This window comes from Hylaeus anthracinus, unplaced genomic scaffold (assembly GCF_026225885.1).
Source record: "Hylaeus anthracinus isolate JK02 unplaced genomic scaffold, UHH_iyHylAnth1.0_haploid 12000, whole genome shotgun sequence".
NCBI lineage: Eukaryota > Metazoa > Arthropoda > Insecta > Hymenoptera > Colletidae > Hylaeus > Hylaeus anthracinus.
The window spans coordinates 8,349,390-8,372,599 of NW_026534347.1; the positions used below are offsets into that span (position 1 = coordinate 8,349,390).

The window sequence follows — 23,210 nt, forward strand, 5'->3', positions numbered from 1 at the left end:
TTTAAATGATCGTGTAATTTTTAATAAATATGTATCTCATACTAATAGCCACCCGTATGTCTATACATGAACATATGCATTTCACATGCTGCTCGGTGGATTCGCACGGGCTGCGTACAATATTATACGAAAATTGACAAAACTGTAGGAGGCAAATGTATCGTACTGTATATCAATGGATTCGGAAAGCAATTTCCGTTCATTCTTGTCGTTATATAAATTTTTGTATCTCTTAAAATAATGTAACAAAAAATTTCTTCGTTATAAACAAATTACATTTTACAAAATCTGTGACCACTTTTCGTTTTACCTCATGAAACCATGAAACTTTTCCCGAATAACATTTCTTGTATCTATTGTAGTTTTCGAGATAGCATTTCTCTGCTGAAACTTCAAGGGGTGATTTCAACCCCTAAACTTGCTATTGGGCAGCTATAAAAAAATACGTATCCCTTATTTTCACCTGCTTAATGTACCCACAAAGTTTCATCAAAATCGGAGACGTACAGTTTGATATGTTCCCTTGTCAGTTCCTTCATTTCTCCTTCTCTCTCCCTTCGTGTCTGCGTCTTTCCTCCTGCTGTCGATATGTCAGCCTGTTGCTTCGTGCGCTCTCCCTCTCCGTCTTCTCTGTTCTCTCTTTTCTCCGATGCACGGGCAGAGCAGTGTCGAGGCAGACTCTGCCGCTACCCATTCACGCGGTGCACGTGTCCAGGGTGAATGGCACGTGCACGGTGCGTCGCTTACCGCGTCGCGTTACCGTGAGACCGAGACGCGTTGTGACGCGGTTGTATGATCATCGCGTAGGGCTAACTATACCTTGTCTGCCAGTGGTGGCGCGCTCGAAAATTTGGCAACGGGGGTGGCAAATGAAATTCAACACATTGGTCGCTACGTTATCTAGAAATGGGTGACAAGACTTTTTTTTTTTTTTATTAAGTAACTAACGAAATTAATTCTGACGGAGAGATAATGAAAATAATGAATAATGAAAATAAATCTGGATACGATTCGCGAATATCGGCAACGTTAACAAATTGAATACCGTGACAAATATTGAACAGTCTCGAGACAAAATATAAACTTTGTAGAAATTTTCACGAGTTTTAACTTGACAGTGAACGTGTTAACGAGTTAACCTCTTGGGGGACAAATTATAAATGCATCTTTTTGTTTTGTCTATAATACAATTTTAATTGCAACTTTAAGACTAACTCAATAAATAACTAAACAATTACGTATTATAATTTTTGCACACGTTCTTCTACCTCAAAGGGCAATTATTAATTGCAGTAGAATCTTGCAATCGCATTTTGAGGTCAAAAATCGTTTTTGCGGTCGATAAAATTAGAAAAGTGGGAGACTAGATTTAAAGTGGAAGCAAGTAGGAAGCGTCGAGTGTATAAATGTTTTCCTTTCCCTATTCCAGACCGTGCGTAATCCGATCCGGCACTAGAGAAGTGCACAATAAATTGGAGAAGAATCGAAGAGCACACTTGAAGGAATGCTTCGAACTACTGAAGAGGCAGCTACCGTCGCAGGATGAGAAAAAGTCTTCGAACCTTTCCATTCTCCACGCAGCGATCAGGCACATACAGGTATGCAAATCATCGTTATCGTTCACGCTGCTTTAAAGCTATACAACTGCATCGTAGTTGCTCGAAATGATCAAAAGTCGAAAATTATTTCCCTTTCCAAGTGAAACATAATTTATATCGCGAGTACATAACGCTGAAATGAGACACATAAGGTTAAACTTTCTCCTTTAAATGTTTATTAAAATATATGAACGTTCTGCTTAAAATTTTGTTTTGAATAATATTCGAATGGAATGAAGTTCCTCGAAAAGAACGAATAAATTGAATACTAAAAGCAGGATAAATCGATACGAAACACTATATGAATAACGTTACCAATCGATTGGCGAATAACAAACGAGTTTTAGTAGAATAAGAATTCGTCATTCACGAGCCAGATTAAATTTTCTTATTATTTATTTTGATAATAATTAAAAATGTTCCGTAGAAATTCCACGAATGTATACGCAATGAGTCATACCTTGTTGCTTTGGAGGACTTATCACTGATTTCAACACTTTTTAAAGTCAACAGTGATTACACTCTATTCGATAGGATTTTTTAAGCGTCATCCTTGAACGCTCACGTGAATTTTTCTTTTTGCGATCGATACTTACGTCTGAAGTTGCAATAATTATGTCGTTAACAGTCGTTTATATCTTATCAATGACCTTCGAGCACGATTTCGTTTTCACGCCACACGCATACTCTTCTGTTACTTTGTCGGTTGTTATTGACTTATAGGAAAGTATTGCTATCGGTAAAAATTCGTATTGCAAAAGAAAAATACACTTAAAACAATGTTATTTCGTGTCACAATAGCAACAAATTACATACTCTTAATAGTGAGCACAGTTACCATTCAAAATTATCTTTATTCGCTTTTAAACTGGAATTCGGCAATTTTTATTTAACGAGTTTGCATAGAAATCTATACTCATATCTTACACGCATCTCTCCTTAAAGGTTAATTTAGCTCGAGAAATAATTTTGTATCAAACAAAAAAAAAACAAGAAAAAAACCCCTAATCGTGCCCTCTATTATGCCACAATGATTTCCATCGTTCCGAGTTAATTGTTTAAACCAGCGTAAAGCGTAATCGAGCATACGGTAATTCGACGCGAAGGTATCATATGACACTTAAATTTAGGCTCTCGCGAATTGCACATTAGACTCAAGGTCGATGCACTCGGACGATTCGGCGTCTAAAATTTCCAGGGAATATCGGAGACACGCGATATTTGAAACGTATTCGAAATTAATAAATCGAACGCGACGATGTTCGTACGTTGCAATAACCCTTTGCACGACGAGTGGATGCTGTCCCAATCAATCTCCATTCTGTTAATCGCTTTGGCTAATATACCGCGTCTCGCGAATTACATATCGCCGCGTGATGTAACAAACCGTGATGGTAAATAACAATTAGTCTAACGAAGATAATGGCACAGCATCGGCGCGGAAACAAATCGGTTTATCGTATCAACGACGAGCATGAACGCGTAGGACGTTTCTAATACGAGACTTTAATTGTTAGGTGGTAAAAATAAATTCCGTGCTTTTACGTTCATCAGTTACGAATAACTGATAGGTTAAAACATGTTTTTAATTTCTAAACAGTGCAACATGTGTTTTATTATTGACATTTCATACATTTTATACAAAGCCACAAACTTAACTTGTACAACTAATATCCTTTAAAATTAAATATTTAATTTCACTCTGGAGTGTCCAGCAAATGTTTTCCATTTGTCGAGATGGTCCGCGAATGGGTGATTGAGAAACCCTGTTTTAAAGTCTCGTGTGCCCCCTTCTTACGATCCAGAAACGGGAGGTCCAATCGCCGCCCATGTGTCTCGGTTCAATTTTGGACGAGTTACGAAACGGACGTTTAACTTCACGTGCGACGACCAGGGGCTGCCGCCAACACGCGTCCCCGCGAAGGTCGACCATGGCCCCTCCTTTCCCCTCTTTCGTGATTCAACTTTAATCCTACCACAAGTTGTCGCCCTCATCCCCCGTCTTCGGATTTAAATCCTCAACCTGATCTCTACTACAATGTACCCGCACAAAATTGCATGGTTACTGAACTTCCTATATGTAGATAAATTGTAGTAGCCATCAGGTTGATACTTGGTTTATCAAAACTCAGACAATTGGTCTACAGTTATAATATATATATATTATAGTACATGTATATTATATATATACTACAGTACTACATGTATATATATATATATATATAAACATACACTATATATACAGTATAGTATACAGTTATATATATTATTGACATAGAGGCACATAGTTAATTTCTACACTTAATAATATTAGGTTGACGCAATGTGTTATAAAGTAAATATAATTCTTTGTTTAAGAAAAATCGCTGTCTATTTGTGCGTTAAAATCTGAACAAGCTTTTTGGCGAACATAACAGGTACAAATTTTGCCCATCTTCATATTTTCTGTCTAGATACGTTCCCATCTCTGGCAGGTCCTTCTCCCCTCCAACTCGCTTACTTTCCCTTCTTCCTCGTCTTCCCTCTCTGTCTTACCAGCGTCGTGCATGTAACCTCTCCGTCTCTCTCTGTTCTCTTCTGTCTCGCTCTGGGTCATCCCTCTCCTTCCCCCACTACGTAAGACATTCTCCCTGTCCTTGTTCGTCTCGTGCTGGGTCACAGTCCGTCTTTGTCCGCGGTACGTGCGAATGCGTGCACGACGCTTCTCCGTGTAGAATCTGTACCTATATTGGTTCCACGTGACTGTTCGGCCATCGGTGTCACGCCGCATGGCACGTAGGTACAGCACACGCTGCTATTCGAACTTTTATCGTTCCGGCGCCATTGTTGGCGACTTCTAAGCTGAGGTACGAAGCAACGCTTCGCTTCGACATGTCGAAATTGCGAGACGAGCCACCGTAACGTCGCGGTCAAACGCGATTGCAAGCGTTGCTCGCGAGTCCTGGCACGAATTACCGAAAGATCACCGCTCGCATTTTTTTTCGATTCGCGATACGACTTGATAAGCCAGGTACAGTGGAGCGCAAAATTATTGGAGCAGGGGAGGATCAGAGAAACGATAGAAAATTTTGCTGGACTTTTTAATTAAGAAATATAATATTTAGGTCATGAGCTTAGAAACTTAGGGGAGAAAATAATATCGTATATAATTACTGGGCACAGGTGGTGAAAGTTAATTATTTTAACTAGGAGTTGAACCTCTTGACGAATATTCATACACACGTGTACGTTTGTTTTTACATAAAAATTTATCGTCACTTACAATCTCAGTACCTTTTAGAATTAAAACAATATACTATATTCAAATAAGACAGCATATTTATACGTTAAAATCGATTTACAGATAAAAATTGATTTGTATTGCGTGTACCGTTAAAATTGGAACACGAGTTAGCTATTTTGCCGAGGTTCTGGTGATACTAGTGACAGCCCTGACTAGATTATCACAAATAATGTCGAATTTCAGGAATAATCACGTATCACAATTATCTTCGAGTCGAGGGTAATCTGCAATTCTGCGTGAAACTCGACGACACGCAAATATACCGCACGATTACCGACACAATAATAACTTTGCGAATAGCTGCCAGACTTTCAAGATCGTTGAGTAAGCTGCTGTATTATTTTGGAGATTAGTACAGTCCTCGCAGGTGCGTGCGAGGCGTTATTACTTTTCTACCAGAGATGGACAAATTTTCTTTCGAATAATGATATACAACGAGTAACTTTAATAACAAATTTTCCCTGAGCTCGCGAATGGCAACCACAGATCTATGCCATCCGTGAAAACGTTTTGTTGCTAAACTTTGCTTGCCTCGAGTCAGCCCCACAAAAAAAAAAAAGACTTGGCCGATAAGCGTAGATAAACGTAGTCCTATATATGCACGGGCAGAGACTGAAGTGCAATGTAATTATTGAAGCTTAAGTGCCGTGATAACAGAATGTTCCGTTAAGCAGAGCACCGTTAATAAATAACGCCGAGTAGCGTATAGAAAAGGGTGTTCGAAAAGGCAGATACTACAGAAACGAAACATGTAGAAGATACGAATGAAAGGAAAACGATAATCTAACGAGCGTACGATGACGCTTCGACTGCGGTTAAATTATTGCTTCCGTTTGGTCTTGAAAAATTCGTTAGTGTCGTCGCGCGTGGGAGTCGAGGAAAATTAAACGATCTTCGCTACACTCAACACACGACACACGAAACAAAATAATAATAATAAATGTACGCGATAGCTGCGTACACAGTGGGTGTAGAATGTATTCGTACAACGATCAATTTCCCAAAACACTTTTGTGTGAAATTGTAGTTTCTTAACTTCTTTTTTTTATAATCAATGATATTTTACATATTCTTGGAAGTCTGTAAGATAGATATAGTCCAAACAACATTTACTGGTCAATGTAATTTGCGAAATTAACAAAAAAATGTGAAAAGTGGGTAAAAGTATAGAAGCAATAAGTATTTGTACGATTCTTACGACGAACCATTTACAGTAGAGTTTGTAACGTAAACACATTAGTTTATTGCTCCGTACGAATTAGTAATATAAAGTAATGTAAATTTCTTTTTTTTAACGAAGTTTTAAAAATTAAACAGTTGTGCGAATATTTATTGCTTCGATATTTCTATCGATCAATTGTTTTTTTCTTGTTAATTTCGCAACTTACATAAATAGCTATTTTTCTTTCTACTCCATCTATTCTAGAGATTTCCGAGAATATGTAGAATGTCATTGTTTATAAAAAATAAGTTAATAAATTACAATTTTACGTAGTTTTTTTGGAAATTGATCGGTGTACGAATACTTTCTACACCCACTGTCCACGTACCTTTTCCTTATGTTCAGCACGTATTTGTTATATTAATTTTACATTATGAATACATAAAATCCGCAGTATAAGAAGAAATAGCCTATCTTCGTCTTTAAACACGCACCCTTTTTAATGCTCGCTTACCTCGCATGTTGAATAAATGAAATACAAATAGAATTCGTCACACGAAAATGTAGGTTTCGAGGTTACCCTATAAGTATTTTTAGTCACGTGATATTATATATTAAAATTCTTAAAGGAGAACTTACTTGTTGCCCTTTTATTGCGTAAATGAATCTATCTAACTTAAAAACTGAACGAAAATATTTGAGGGCTTCGAGACCAAGCTTTAAATATTGAGTTGTTTTTTTCCACTCAAACCAGCTTCGCTGTCGGCAACCTCGCCAACACAATTTTTTTTAATAATAATACGCCAGTATTGTACGAAAAAAAAGATAGCAGCCGAAGAGGTCGAGAGAAATGAGTGTACACGCTATTTGCGTATATTCAACACGACATTGTATGCGAATTCTGTTGGAGGTGGTTTAACCACGTGCTTGTAATCCGCGCGTGCGCTTATTCATGCAACGATCTTCGTTCTCCTTCCACCTCGCCCCTCTTTATACCTTCTGTCTCTGTTTAATCTTCGTAGACCCCTGTATCTGTCTATTTCTATGCCTGGTATGCTGTATCTTCGTTCTTCTTGTGATGGATATACTCCCCTCCCATTGCTCTCCCCTTCCTTATCTCTTGTGTTGTGTTATTCTATCTGGCCTTATCCTGGCATTTTCCATCTTGCTCCCACTAATTTTCTTATACAGGGTGTCCCAAAAATGTTTTAATACCTTGAAAGGGGTGGTTTGGGAGGTGATTTGAAACAACTTTTTCCTTAGCGAAAATGTTGTCCGAGGCTTCGTTGAGGAAATATTAACGGAAAACACTGACCAATCAGAGCGCGCGAATACCGTTGGAGCGGCCGTGGTAGCGAAGGCTACGAGCTAAGCGGCCGCGTCCAATGTCCTTCGATGCACGTCGAGTCGCTTGTTCGCGTACAAGCGCGGGGACACTCAGTGTTCTGTGTTTCTCCTGAGGCTTGAAACACTGTCTCCATCCGCAGCTCTGTTTATCTTTGTGTTGTAAGTGGCTATCTCAGTCATCCCATTTCGTTACATTACTCGTCTCTTTCTTCATCTGGCTCTTCCCCTCCCCACTCGACGACCATACCACGTGCACTATATCAGTGCGGTCCGTTAGCGCTGGCAGTCATTGTCGCTTGCGTTTCTTCACGAAGCATTTTTTTTGCTGATGTCATACCGGGAGGTTTATCACGTATCTAACGAAAGATATTTAGCTTTTCTGTCATCATACGTATAACTTGTTTTTACATACTCTCGTGTACGTTCTCTCCAGCATGCACTTAGTTCCGTCAATCCGAATTATTCCATGCTGTATCGGGCCAGATATGGTTGAATTGTTATTCGAGTAATGGATAACTGCGGAAACCAACGCAATTCGTTCGTATCGTTTCTTCGAACGGTGAAGCATTGATTTATTCGTTGCGATACATTGTATAATTGTAATTCTAATTTTTATCGAACGAGTAGAATAGATCAATAATTTCTTTAGTCATTATATTTTTGTTTTGGATATATTTACCTACATGTTTCCTTAGAATGTTGAGAATTGCTGATCTTATAATTATTCGAACAATAGTTAAATGGTTACATCGTAAAGATGGTGGGAATTTCGGAGTACTTAAAAAATGTGAATTGTGTCGGTTATAAAGAGCACGAGACTTTGGCATTTCGTCTTAACTTCGCAGACCAGCCAGCAGATGGCAGAGCTTTCTTACTCGTGAATTCGATCTGAAAATTAATCAGGGCATTTGCTTCTTCTTGTTATGTTAACAAATAGCAATTTCTTCCTACATTTGTTGCAAACGTATCAAACTTATGAATTCTTAAATTTTCATAATAATGCCCACCACACCTACACCGGCAAACATATATTGTTCTTAATAAATAAAATCTCAAAGCCTCTTTTACAAAAAAACCCTTTAAAACCAACATAACCTAACTGTTATCATTGTACTTATTTTTGTAACCTCATCAAATTCACCCATCTCTATCCAAACTTATTGTCTTTGGCACGTAATCTTAAGAAATAATTTTTAATAAAATTAAATCTAAAAATCCATTTGGAATTAGTCCTTGAAGAGGTTAAGTAGTTAATAGTCGTTCGTTATCGTAAATTCGACTTCACTTTGCGTGACTTTTCGAGCACCTGACACTGGTACGAGGAAGCACGAATCATGAAGTGCACTTGATCATATTTGAACCACACGTACACTAAGAATTTCGTCCTTGCATAGTTTATTTTTCTCGTTTGTCGCGGTTTCTCTGGAACCGTGTGTGTCTCTGGCTGTTGTTACTCGTTGTCACGTGCACGTTCCTTCACGCATGTTCGTGCTGACGTCAAATGCAAGGCTTATCGTATTTCGAGGGAGAGGTGTCCTGAATCTGCACAAGTATTATGTGACATTCGCGGGAAGGTATTCTCGAAAGTAAAGTGAAAACATTTCCATCGGCTTTCACTCGCTTTTCTCATGTGCGCGGTTAAGCACTTCTATGAACAATTTAATAACTCCTCGTGGACCAACAGTAAATAAACAAATAAATAAATAAAGTTATAGCCACTAAATTCTTATCCCTTTCCATAAAATGTGTTTATAGTCTTTGCTTAGATTATGACGGAAAAATGATAAAAGGGATACTGTAGAGGGCACGTAAATTTATATAAGACATTTACCTACTTATGGTAAATATTTTAGGGCATGATGCTATGAAGAAATATAAATTAGAAATTAATAGAGACGTTGCATTTGACGATTTTTTTTATAATACTTAACGATATACAAGAAAGTTATATATGAAATATATAAAAAAAAATAGTCGTTAGAATGGATTTATGCAAGAAATGAAAGTGTAATATTTACAGTACTGGTGAGAGGGGATGCGAGGTGGGTGGTCTGTTCTTTTAAGGGGGTATCCTGAATTAGGAGGATTGAAAAAAGCGGTTTTTCGTGAATTTGTTTAGGATGGAAACAAAATAATTCATTCTATCGAACTTTTTATCCTATTTTCATACATATTTCTTGTAGTCTGTAGAAATTTTTTCAACAAGAAATATTCAAATTGAGTCGACTGTAACGCACATTTGTAGACCACCTCACAATTAAAACCTCCTATCGGCGAGAAAGATGCAGGTCGTAATTTTGGTTTGACACAAAAAAAACCAAAAGAAATTTTCATTTTCATACATTTGTCTTCTATGTGAACTAAGAAAAACTCGCAAAAATGATGAAATGTGAAATTACTGCAAGTTTGAAGAAAAGAACAAGTTCTTTGGATGAAAAAAATCACTTTAACTTGATAGAAAAGTTGTTTACAATTTTTTTTTGTATGAATTTTTTTAGTTCACATAGAAGAAAAATGTATGAAAATGAAAATTTCTTTTGGTTCTTTTGTGTCAAACCAAAATTACGACCTGCATCTTTCTCGCCGATAGGAGGTTTTAATTGTGAGGTGCTCTACAAATGTGCGTTACAGTCGACTCAATTTGAATATTTCTTGTTGAAAAAATTTCTACAGACTACAAGAAATATGTATGAAAATAGGATAAAAAGTTCGATAGAATGAATTATTTTGTTTCCATCCTAAACAAATTCACGAAAAACCGCTTTTTTTAATCCTCCTAATTCACGATACCCCCATAATATATAAAACTCATGTGATTTGATTATCGAGGGGACAGAAATAGATTTGTTTATTAGAAGCTAGTATTAATCTTTGTTGTTTGGATATATTTCTCACAAAAGTAAATAACAATTGAATCGTTCATTTCAATTATACATTTAAGAAGGAATTTACATTTTATATGCTTCGAAATTAAGAGAAGGAAGATAATTAATTTTTCTGGGCTCGTGGGTACGTCTCGTAGTTCGCGAATGTTCTTGGTTTGTTTCATTGAAAATTATCGGTAAATACTTTTTCATCGTTACGATAATTTTGTTGCAGACATTGAGGAGGAAGGAACGGGACTACGAGCACGAAATGGAAAGGCTCGCGAGGGAAAAGATCGCTGCCCAGCAAAAATTGTTAGCTTTGAAAAAGGAGCTTGCGGCTACCTGGGATCATATCGATTTTAATACTCTTTTGCCTGAACAGAATTCGGCTGCTGATGCAATAGCTACGAAAAGTGGTAAGCTATTGCGATTATAATTAGGTAGAAAGGTCAATAGTAAGACCAGCTCTCAGATTTTAGATTTTTAATACTTTAACTACCCTAATTGGAAATGATTTACAACTCAATAAAGGGTTGTCAGGAAAGTTTATGCTTATTTTTAAGAAAATTTCAAAGGCATATTTGAATATTGATGCATATTTATTGAATTATATATGTACCATTTTGTTCCACAACCTTTGCACTTTTTAAGGAGTGTACACATGTTATTTGTTTTCAGCTATTCCGACATATTCAGACCTGTACCGCCTACTAAAAATCGGCATGAACTTTCCAGACAGTCCAATATTAATGTAGACTAATAGTAACTTATATTAGGTTGTCCCAAAAGTTTCTTTCGTTTTATTAATAAGTAATACATACACGATATTTTATGTCTAATGTTACATTATTGAATTGCGTACGATTCATTTTGCTCCATTACTGTTACAACATCAACATCTAAGAAATTAGATTGTCTATTTATATAAAGACTACCGCACAAAATAATTGAGTGCAAATTACGAAAGAAACTTTTGGGACAACCTAATACATATTATTAATAAGTATATTAAAAAGCCTATTTTTCCTCATTGACATCTCATTGTAAATAAACAAGGGTTAATAACCCCAGACAACGGGTGACCATATTTATTAAAGAAAAGGCTCCAGAATGGCATATTAATTGAATCGTTTATTTAATTACAGAAAGTATGGAGGTCGATGTAACTGGGCTGGCTCGTGGTGGCACGAGGTACAGTAGTACCAGTAGCCTGAGCAGCGCGGCCACAGCCAGTTCACCACAAACACTTCAAACCACCAGCACGACTTCCAACATTCATAATCAAGTTGCAACCGCGGCTGTTGTCTGTCAGACGCAGGGTTTGAACCTTGCACAAAGTTCTAGGGAAAGTCCACCTGCAAGTTCAAGTCCCGGAATGCCCACACCTAGCATTCCTACTCCAGCACAGGTAAATTGATAAGGGAAACATAAAATCACTAGACTAATCTCTTGTATACCCTTTTATTAGGTACCTTCCTCCTTTATTATGTTGCATTCGGATTTTCTTTTTAATCATGTTGCGAGAATTTCAGGTAGACTTATGTCTAGACTTCCAGAGTTCTATACTCCGATAAAGCACCGATCAGCCCGTTGGGCACAACGTGAATTCTAGCGTTTGTGTGTGAAACGGTGCGAGAGAAACTGCGCATTTGATGAATGTTCCTGTTTATACGAGTCTGTATAAATAGATTATAAGAGTGCGTACATATTCTTATCATTATCTGACAATGAGTCTTTTTGTTTTGTATCAGATAACAGAGGAGGGAAGGTATTTGAATTCCTATCACTCCAAGTACAACACAATTTTGTTTGCAAATTATTCGACTGTGGACTTTATCCAGAAGCGACATATTTTATTTTACACGAGTGCATTGTATCCTCTTTACTAATGCATTTACCATTAAACTCCCTTAGATTCCAATTTTCCTGCAACGTACTAGTTTAATAAACCAGTCTATTTTTATGGTACAGGGTTATTCATTTTAATCCGGTTTCACAAGTATCGTCGAAAGTATTACGCTATCAAAACATGTTTTAGATAAGAATTAAATGGTTTCGCGGGGAATAACGAGTGGCAATGATTCCTTCATAGACGAGTGCGTTTTAGATTAAATTTTTAAATGGATTCGTGTACTTGGTTTTGCGTAATCTCGCACTGCCGTCGAAGATAACGCACGACAGCTTTTACCGCTAGTCAATGTCGAGCAAGGTCACTTTACCAATTAATGCAAGGCATTTCGTAATCTATGAGAATAACTTGAATGGTAAATTTAGTATAGAAATAATAATTTTAAAACGCTGATTCAAACGTTACTCCTATCTGATTTCGCTCTAGATTGTTGTAGGTCAGTATTATTCATGTTTAGTATCTCAAATATAGTTCTTATCTAAAACTAAGGTGCAGATTGTATTATTTACTGATGCGTGATTTTTATTGACTGCTGATTGCCTTACTATCCAGAGGGGGTACTCTAAACATGCTCTTGTTTCTTCGCTAACTGACAAACGATAACTCTGTTTCAGGAGAAAGTTAACACATCGCCGAGCGGTATGGTGCCGCAACAGCATCAACTGCACCTGCCCATAAGCGCCCAGATGTTGAACACGAATCAAGGTCTGGCGACGATCGTCCCGACCCTTCAGCACATCGGGTCAAGCTTGAGGGTGATACCTGGCGACACGAGGCAGCTACTGGTCACCCACACCGCCGGCAACACCGAGTCCAGACCGTTAACGTTAGCCGTGCAAAACTCATCGGATCAATCGAGGCCGCTGATCGCTGTGCAATCGAACACTGGAAGTGAGCCAAGGCCCGTGGCGCTGGTCGTTCACTCGTCCACGGCCAACGACAACAGGGTGACGTTCGTGCATTCTAATCTGTCCAACAACGACAGGCCGTTGGCCCTAGCCGTGCAGCAGTCGTCGGCGAGTGACGTCAGACCAGTTACATTTGTACACTCTGCGAACGAGGGAAGACCGATAGTCCTCGCTGCGCATTCTCCTGCACTGAACGTGTCGAGTGAGTAGCTTCCGATGTCGTGCGAAATGTAATTATAAGTAGTTTTCCCGTTGATCCCTTCGACATGGGCAATTCTTAACTCGAACGACTGGATTATCCTCGAGGGAGCATTCTAGTTTGAAGCGTCAGTTTCTCAATTGGTATCCTTTAGGATTATTTGTTGTTGAATTCATAAACACTTTTGTTGTAGGATATTGCACAATTATTTATTCATGTTTAAAAAATATACATAATTTACTTTTAATAAAAATAATAAAATATTAAACGCGCAATACACGTCAAATTATTTCATTATGAGCGGGAAATCTGATAACGTTTACTGTCTTTTTCTTCTACAAATTCTATAATTCTAGCTTACCACATAGTCTTTCGCCTTGCCCCAGTTATTAGACAAAAGTTTTGCCCATGGGTTATCTTGAGACTACTGTTTTGTACTTACTTAATGAACAGCGCACAATAATATGATTTAAAACCTTGCGATTCTGCTCCACAATCGCAAGCGCTGTTTCAGATGAATTTCACTCTGGAATGCACCCATTATTGATATAGCGATTCTGAATTGTGTTACAGACGCTCAAACAAGAATAAGAGCGGGAGACACGCAGACCACCCATAAAATGGTTGGCGGTGTGGCATTGGTCGGTGGAAATGCATCTGAGCTAACCAGACTTCCGGGTGGCGCTGAATTGAACATACTCCCAGCAAATGGTACACATTACTTTCACTCTCGTTCGATTCTCATCTCTGTTCTAGCCAGTAGGCCGTTATTATTGGGCTGTCTGGAAAGTCCATGCCGATTTTTTTTAGTAGGCGGTACAGGTCTGAATATATCGGAAAGGCTGAAAACAAATAAAATGTGTACATTCCTTAACAGGTGGAAAGGTTGTGGAACAAAATGGTACATATATAATTCAATAAATATACATCAAAATTCAAATATGCCTTTGAATTTTTCTTAAAAATAGGCATGAACTTTCCGGACAACCCAATATTAATGATGTGTAATTTTGTCTTTAGAAATAGTGTAAAATTAGAGCGCATCATATACCAAGGCCGAAATCGTACTGTTGCGATTTTGTAATGAAATGGTGCCAAAGTAAACTATTCATTTGCAGAGCGGCTCGTGTGTATAACCATGTGCGCGTCGTTTTGAAAATGACTGACACGTCATTAACTTATCATTCGTTCCAAACATTTTACCTATTCTCTTCAATTGACACGCTTCTTATTTGCTTTCAGGTTTGACACTGAGCCACGCAAGCGTATCACTCCAGACTGCAACGGGCAAACCGGGTTCGACCGTGATGCAGAACGCTCCGTCCACAGAGGGTATAGCTCACATCGTTGGTCCACACACACCCCTCTCGGGCCTGACGCCTATCGTCACACCTATGACTGTCGTCTCGCAAGGGAACCAAGTGACCGCTCACATTCTGGCGCCCTCCAGCCTCGCGGGTAAAATGATCACGACACCGATCCTCAAGTCCGTGGCGCAGATGCCGATCGTGAACGCGCAGTACATTAACACCACCACCCTGGTGAAGCCCGTCGTCGTCGTAAGTTCACCGTCAACGTCCACGGCGCAGTCGACGACGGCCTCCAGCACGCAACCATCCTCGACCACTCACACGACCGTCTGACAAATCAAAGGAAACTGAAACTAGTTTGAGAAACGGCCGGGTCGTATCGATGCACCGAAGCACCGGCTGCCAGAGATCGCCATAGGCTGGAATCCACGTTTCGCTGTTGTTCGACACCATCGACCGCTCACGATGACGTGACGTCGACCGTCGGGCTGAACGCGATCGCAGAGGTCCTGGAAGACGGAGGGGCTGTGCCCGTCGCGGTGTTCCCGACGTCGAAGGAAAGTTTTCTATTTTTGAACATTAAACTTGCGTTCCTTCGTGTTTAAATTCGATGTTTTTACGCTCTTCCAAAGAGTACACCGACTGAGAGGGTGTTTATGAGAAAGGCCGTTGCTCGACTTGCGCGATTGCGCATGGTACCTTGAATACTCCGAACAAGTACTTACCGCGTGGTATTGGTACGAAAATGATGCAACAAGGCTATTTGGGAGGGGGGGGGGGGCGATTTGATCCTTTGTTTACAAGCGAATGTCAGATTTGTACAGTGAGTCCTTGACTTACATGGTTAATTTCATTTGGAAGCTTTAAGTGTAAGTTCTATTGCGTATGCATATTAGCATGTTGAGCTAGTCCCTATGAAGTTTAGCAACATTGCAGTTTCGTTTAGGGGACCGACGCTATAGGTACACTCAGCAGAGACAATTGTTGAGCACCTCACTGTTGTCTCTGGCGAATGCCTGTTAAACTTGCCAAATAAAATTCGTAATAAAATATTTACATTTTACTAATGTAGCTTACTAACCCTTTGAGTGTTATAGTTTTCCATATTTTGTTGTTATATTTCTTAAGTTCGGGTATTTAAATTCATTGATTCTCAAGTTAACATATGTTTTACTCATCAATGTTTTTAATAAAATAATTCCGTCCGCAGTGACCACAACCGGATTGCTTTGGCCAAGAGTATTAAACACTCAAAGGGTTAACAAATCAGCCACGAAACTTTGTAGAACACCTCGCATTCGACTTTCGCTAAACAAAGTAAATTTTGTTGTTTTTGTATGACGTAAGGAGAACATTGGTATCTACAATTTTCCTAAGTAGAGGACTTGCTGTATATTCAAAATTTCAACAAATCGATTAATAATTTTTGTCGTTCGAATTGTATGACTTTTCACCTCAGTATGGGAGACGTGAGTTAACAGATTTCGTTAACTTATAAATTTGTCCAAGCTTTTGTTCAGTCGTTGTTTCAGGTAAGGTCCTTATATGTTTTATAATAATATTATTTAGACGAGAAAGAAAACATGACTCGCGACATAATCTTGTTTGCATGATTATTTTAAATTGCTTGACTGCAGAGTATGAAGCTCATCCGTTATATTTCTTTGGTACCTTGTCGCAATTGGGGAAGTTCGGCAAAAGTTACGTGGAAATCATTTTGAAAAAAAAAAAAAAATGAAAAACCGACTGTGTTTAGAGTGATGTTAAATTAAAGAATTTGTATGATATAAGATTGGTTTAAATGCTTTGAAATTGATCGAAATCTTGAAATCGGATGGATGATGATGATTACATGCTTGTGCTTTTTAAATTATCATGAATAGTGGCTGTGGAGATACAATTATCGATGAACTTTATCATTAACGCCTACGTTTACTTTCGAAAATTAGATGGTAAAGAAAAAGAAAAAACGAAACATGAATTCAAGTTACGTCGTGCCCGAAAGCATACACGCGAAGGAATACACACGGTGTATGTTTGTATGTGCTCAAGTATTTATTCGCTTATATTTATTCTACGAACTTAATTGAGCATTGGTACAGTTCGTTTTGGCTTCTTTAATTAATTTTGATACCTTTTATCGGGGTTAATTTCAATAACGATCAGCTGTAACGCGAAAACATTACACGATCAACGTTGTTTACGGGTACGTTTTAGTGGTAGTTCATTTTCCGACCATGGAAACAAATGTGTACGTAACACACGACTCTCGTCAAGATCACAGACGACATATTATCTTGCATAATAATTGCTGCTAGTGTTATCAGTAGACTGCAGATGTTGATGCATTTATGACAGATGTAAAATATGGGGAAATCTATGAAAATTTTCATCAAATGCCAAAGTATATAAAACGTCAACAATAATATACACGATACACTGTTTAGAAGATAAAACAAACTTTAATTTAATCTTAAATTATTTGTCTGTGTCTTTAAAAAGTATGAATTTGCATGAATATCCGCAGTCTAGTAATCAGTATCGCGTTTACAGGTGAAAACAACCGGAACTACTTGTAAACACGTGAACCGTTAAAACCGTACTATTTTAAATTGCTTTCTACCCTTAGGTAAACAAAATTTATGTTTTATACCGCAACATTAAGTTTTTCGTGCTTTCATTTGATATACTCGATGCGAGACCGTTAACGGTGATTGTTCAGCTTAAATAGTTTAACTAATAGAATGCAACGGCATGGCGAATAACCATTATCGAATTCTTTATTTGTCTAAATAGAACAAGCTTTGCACGGGATTAACATTAACGTGAGATAACGTTGCTGCATCTCGTATCTTTTGTAAGAGGGAAAAAAATCGATAACAGAAGTACGAAGTAAGTTCACTCTCACGGATTGAAAATTTGTAATTTTTTTTTTTTTTTTTTTTTTTTTTTTTTAAATTACTCGCGTACTTCTGTAAATTGAATAACGTTTTCAATTTCTACTTGACGATTACTGTGGGATGTAAATCTAATTTGAAATGAAATTAGAACTTCTTACGAGCATTTAATCGGGGGTCCTCTTTCGTAAATAAATATGAAATGATTAATGTTGATCTGAATTCAAGCGTAAATTTAATTAAATTTTAAATGAAAATGCAACATGCAGCATGCAGACTTTCTCGTTTTATTCGGAATTCACTAGACAAAGTGTAAAGATGCTTAATATCCGCGATGCGAGCGTTCTAAGTTTTTTTTTTATAGGCGCGTGTGCGTGTGAGTGTGGATGTGACTGTTAACGGTCTCTTTCAGATATCACTATTTGTACACTAGTATTATTATTACTTGTATCTGCGTATACACAAACACACACATATACATATATATATATATATATACATATATATATATCTTGTTTTTTTTTATTTTTTAAATTATTTAATCAAAGGCTTGGTCAGTCAGTTAAGCTGATTATGTAAGTATGTAATATGCGTGGGGCGCTGTGTCTCTAGGTCTATCAAACAAATTCGTTGAAGGATTTATTAAGTTAATGGTTGGCTGAGAGCAATACCGTTTTCCAGGGAAGTTTAGAGACTTTTTTGTATCGACAGGGCTGTTGAAAAAGTCATCTTGGCTTCTACCGACCTACCAATGTCCTCGATGCGTTCGTTTTTTTTTTTATTCTACGTAGATGAGTACCACTGCTCGATATAATCAGGGCATTGGGTTTTCTGGACAATTTTAGAGTTCGTTCTCTAGAGTTAAGTATATCGGGAATGAAGGAAATACTATGTATTTAATATAGTAAATATTTTTTATCGAACTCGACTGAGTCTAACTTCGAAGTATTGATTACTTTACCAAGGGATCATGTAACACGAGTAGGTGGTCTCATTATTTTGAGCAGTGTATCGAGCCCATAATTAGACGCTTTTTTTGGTGAGAGAATCTATTCCAGTTGAATAGATGTATCTTTCTTTAATCTAACAACAACTGGAATTCATTCTTGCAACGAACGCCACGAGCACTGAAAAGTATACAATTGTCTTCATCCGTTCGCACATGTTCCCAACAAAGTACGGTTTATAGAAAGCTACTGTGTAGGTTTCACGTGAAATCAGTCCAGCACGATAAACAATTACGTTTAACGACGATATTGCTACTAAATTAGTAGAGATCTCGGATAACATCACTACTGAATCAGTAGGACTTCATTGGACGTCGAAGCAGTATTTTATTGCAACATATTCGATCGAATTAAACACGTACAGGCATCTTTTTGGGAGGGCAGTCGAACACAGAGACGATCCCTCGAGCTAAATTTTTGGTTCCATAGGTTTTGTTTATTTGTGAAATTAAACTCAAATATTTGTTACTTGCGAACTTGCTACGGTAATTGAAAAATTGTTAGTTTAACAATTCTAGTATAGATCAAAATTCTAGTATAGATCAAAATTTGAAGTAATGAACGAAAGATAAACAAAACTTGTTGGTCTTTGGAGCAATAAATAGAAATCAATTTTATCGAAAGGAAATATTTTTGTTTGCCCTCAAAGTAGTAAACGAAAGACTATTTATTTAAAAGGAAAATTCCTTTGAGGAATTGGATACCCCAGAGATGGGCAAATATGAAACGTTTCGAATAACACAACAGATGAAACACTTTTGACTTATTATTTATTCGATAAAAATTGAAAATATATTTGGTATCAAGCTTGTCAAGATTATTATCATACCAAATATAAAACTGACAATCTAAATTATACGTTCGATTTATATTCTGAATATATTACTGTGGACACCTTTTTATTCGTTGTTCGAATAAAACTGTCATGCATAATCTTATAGCCAAGGTGACTTTTTCGAAAGCTTCTAAAATTTCATTCGATATTCCCATCGAAGATAAATATTGTCTCTCAGCTCGCGCGTCCTTTGTATGTTTTCTATTATATTTTTCTTTTGCGTCGAGTCAAATCAGTGTCGACATTCGCAAACATATCCGAACGTATTTTTCTTTGAACAGGCTCAAAAGAGTCGGATATATAAATTCATCGTCCATTGCGGTGAACGTCGAGATTTCTGTAAATTAAACGTGTCTTTCGAAGGAATGTATTTCCAATCCACGATCTCTAAAGTGACGTGAAATTTGAATTTCTTAGTAGAAATGGTGGTGAACTGCGTGAGAAAAATTCAAATTCTGTGCAACGCAGAACTTTCTACAATTAACAGAGATGAGGCAATATTCTTAGTCGAATAAAAGTTAGGATAACGAATACAAGATATAAACACCTGTCTATTCGTTGTTTGTTAAATGAAAATACAAATTGATTCGTGAACTTTAGAATATTTCACAGTAAAGGAATAAAAGGATACATTGGTTTCATTAGTTATTTGCTCGAGTTTGAATTCTCGAAGGAAACGATTTTATAATGAATAAATAAGAAATTTAATTGTTTTATCGAATAAATGACACGAACAACACGCTGTTTATTACTTTATCTATTCGTCATCTGTTATTCGAATGAAATAATTTTGCCAATCTCTGGTTAACCGTGACTGAACAGATCCGCCCGATCTCTGGACCTGTAAATGCGGCACCTTCGTTTTAATCCGATCGTGTGAAGTCGTGCAATGGATGTAAATAGTCGTACTAGATGTTGGGGGCATTCTGAAGCTGCACAACTCGGGACAAATAGGCAAAAGCGCAGAAAATGAGGATCGTCAGTTTGTTTGCTGAATGCAGAGCGGGTGATCGCGATTCTAATTTATTTCAAAAGAAACTTTTAACGCTGTTAATCCTAGGACTTCTGGGGTCTCGATTGACCCTACGCATTTCTAGACCTATCGATACTTTATTTATTTTAAACTCACGAAGGATTTGATATATACATGTTTTCATTTCCTTTTATTAGGTTATCCCAAAAGTTTTTTTCGTTTTATTAATAATTAATTAATATATACACAATATTGTATGTTTTATGTTACATTACTGAATTGTGTACGATTCATTTCGCTCCATGACTGTTACAGCATCAATGTCTAAGAAATTAAATTGTCTATTTATAGAAACATTGCCACACAAAATAATTGAGTGCAAATTACGAAAGAAACTTTTGGGACAACCTAAAATATATAAAAATTACTGATATTTAGGATCACAATACCCTTCAGTTTGTTAAAGTTTTAGCTGTAGCTATAAACTGTAGCTACAATCACACATAGCTATAGACCCTGAGGTGGAAGTCTATAATTGATTATAATAACATAATAATTATAATATTACTAGTTATACGTAATTATTCAATCGAATAGTTTTAACCAGTGTACATGGATTCTGTTTGTTATATGTTAGCTTGAAACGATCCATTCTTGAATTCTCTAAGAATTCTCTAGAAATGCGTGGGAGTCAGTCGAGATTCCATTCTAGATTTAAACTTAAGGGGGTATCCTGAATTAGGAGGTTTAAGAAAAGCGGTGAATTTTTTCGTGAATTTTTTTAGGATGGAAACAAAATAATTCATTCCATCGATCGTTTTTATTCTATTTTCATACATATTTGAGTAGTCTGTAGAAATGTTGTCAGCAAGAAATATTCAAATTGAGTCGACTGTGACGCACATTTGTAGACCACCTCACAAATAAAACCTCCTATCAGGGGGAAAAATGCAGGTCGTAATTTTGGTTTGACACAAAAAACCAAAAGAAATTTTCATTTTCATACATTTTTCTTCTAGGTGCTTTACAAATATGCATAGCAGTCGATTCAAGTTGAATATTGTTTCTTGAAAAAATTTGTACAGACTACTCAAATATGTATGAAAATAGGATAAAAAGTTCGATGGAATTATTTAATTTTTTCCATCCTAAAAAAATTCACGGGAAACCGCTTTTTTTTTTAGACCTCCTAATTCAGGATACCCCTTTAATTCGTCAACTGCGTTCATTAGAGAAATAGTTATTGTTCAATTCTGGTTGACGATTACTCGCCAAGCCTTCAGCGAGATCAATTAGAGATCAATGAAGGGAAGCTGGCATCAGAACGAATCGAAATGGAACATTGTATTTTGCTGTTGAGTGGCAAGTACTGTTAGCACGCGAGAAGATTGCTATTAACTCCTCCCACGGGACGAGTCACGGCGAACATTTTAACCCTCTCGGCCCTAGTGAGACATACAGTGGCGTGCATAAGTTTTCAGACAGATACATTTGCCATTTAATATTCCGAAAGCGATATCTAAAGTAATTTTAGCTAATGTTAGATACCAAGGTATTGCTAAACGAAAGAAAACAGTGGAAAAATTAACTCTATTTATTATTTTGACATATTTACCAAGCTGTAATATCGCTTTTCGGAATAGAAAGTAAAAGATGTATCTGGCAGGAAACTCGCACGCGACATGTTATTTGTGTCTAGAGTGAGAGAAAAATATCTCATTGACTTCCTTGAAGGCGATTGGCTGCGATACTAGTGGGAGGAGTTTGTAGATATCTTCTCGCGCGCGACCTGTACAAGTAACGATTACCGAGAGGGGAAAAGCGATGAAAATATCATTTCCTTTTTTTTTTTTGTACATAGTGATCGTCGGTCGACGGGAGGCAGAAAGTAACGGAGAACGCGCGGGGAAATATTATGTGTACATGAACAATGTGATATAAGTAATTAATTAAATTACTTGGCACTATAGCGTTTAAGCAAGAAAACTGTTAAACTGTTTACAGCGTAGACGTACGATGCTAACTATTATTTACTAACATCCTAAATGAATCGTAAGGGAATCTAATTGTACATAGAATTATGAAAGAAAGAGCGAGTGAAAGAAAGAGTGTGCGTGGGTAAAAGGAAATCACGAGATGTATAATTATATCGAACATGAGAAATGAATGAAAATAGAACGAAAACCGAAGTCGAATACGTGAGAAGAAAAAAAAAGAACCCTACGTCTTGTATATCCCTCGTGATAGAGCCTGTAGATTGTAATTCTCGTGCGTGAATGGGGAACAACGCGAAGAATATGTGCGACGACCGAGCGTTCTAGTAAGAGTGTTGTTGTTGTTGTAGTCTATGTCGAATTTTGTTATATGCCAATCCGCCTGGCTTACGAAACACACACTGTATATGTCACGAACCTTCGAACAACTTGTGCATTGAAATGAACGGAAACAAAAAACAGAATAATAGTAATAATAGTAATAATAGTAATAAAACGGAGGAAAGAACGACGATAAATACGCGATAATGAGAAATCGGAGCGTGCCGCGAAACGGGGCGCGACGAAACCCTCGCAACACTTTTCTTTTTGTTTTCAAAAGAATGCGACAAATTTCAATACAATCTATTACAATAAAAACGTAAGCGTGAAGCGTTGCCCAGTCCTCTTCTTTTTTATTTTATTTACCTTTACTCCCGGTTATTGTTAAAGGTGGGGGTCAGATTGGCCCTAATGTTAAAGAAATTGCATTTCGAATGAAGATTGAAAATTACAAATTTATTCTTATGGACAAAATGCAACTTTGGTTTTTACGAATTTTAAGATTGTTCTTTCTCAACTGTACTAGTCAAACTAATAAAACTCAAATACAAAAAGTATTAATAACGATATATTTTCTATAATAAAAGTCTTAAATTATTA

General features: G+C 37.1%; 1 protein-coding gene and 1 long non-coding RNA gene across 9 annotated transcripts in view; both read left to right on the forward strand.

Moving 5' to 3' along the window:
- LOC128890152 (max-binding protein MNT-like) overlaps positions 1-17,516 on the forward strand; it is a 53,192-nt gene extending 35,676 nt beyond the window's left edge. For all 8 annotated transcript variants that reach the window (XM_054148397.1, XM_054148400.1, XM_054148398.1 and 5 more), the window contains 6 exons: positions 1,430-1,598; positions 10,490-10,673; positions 11,403-11,665; positions 12,781-13,276; positions 13,847-13,984; positions 14,516-17,516. In XM_054148397.1, coding sequence (XP_054004372.1) covers positions 1,430-1,598; positions 10,490-10,673; positions 11,403-11,665; positions 12,781-13,276; positions 13,847-13,984; positions 14,516-14,916 — 1,651 coding nt within the window. In that variant the 3' untranslated portion in view covers positions 14,917-17,516. The remainder of the gene's footprint in view (positions 1-1,429; positions 1,599-10,489; positions 10,674-11,402; positions 11,666-12,780; positions 13,277-13,846; positions 13,985-14,515) is intronic.
- Positions 17,517-17,518: 2 nt separating this feature from the next.
- LOC128890190 (uncharacterized) lies at positions 17,519-22,945 on the forward strand. Its single transcript, XR_008460574.1, has 2 exons — positions 17,519-21,249; positions 21,284-22,945. It is a non-coding gene; the product is annotated as an uncharacterized LOC128890190 (long non-coding RNA).
- The last annotated feature ends 265 nt before the right edge of the window (positions 22,946-23,210 follow it).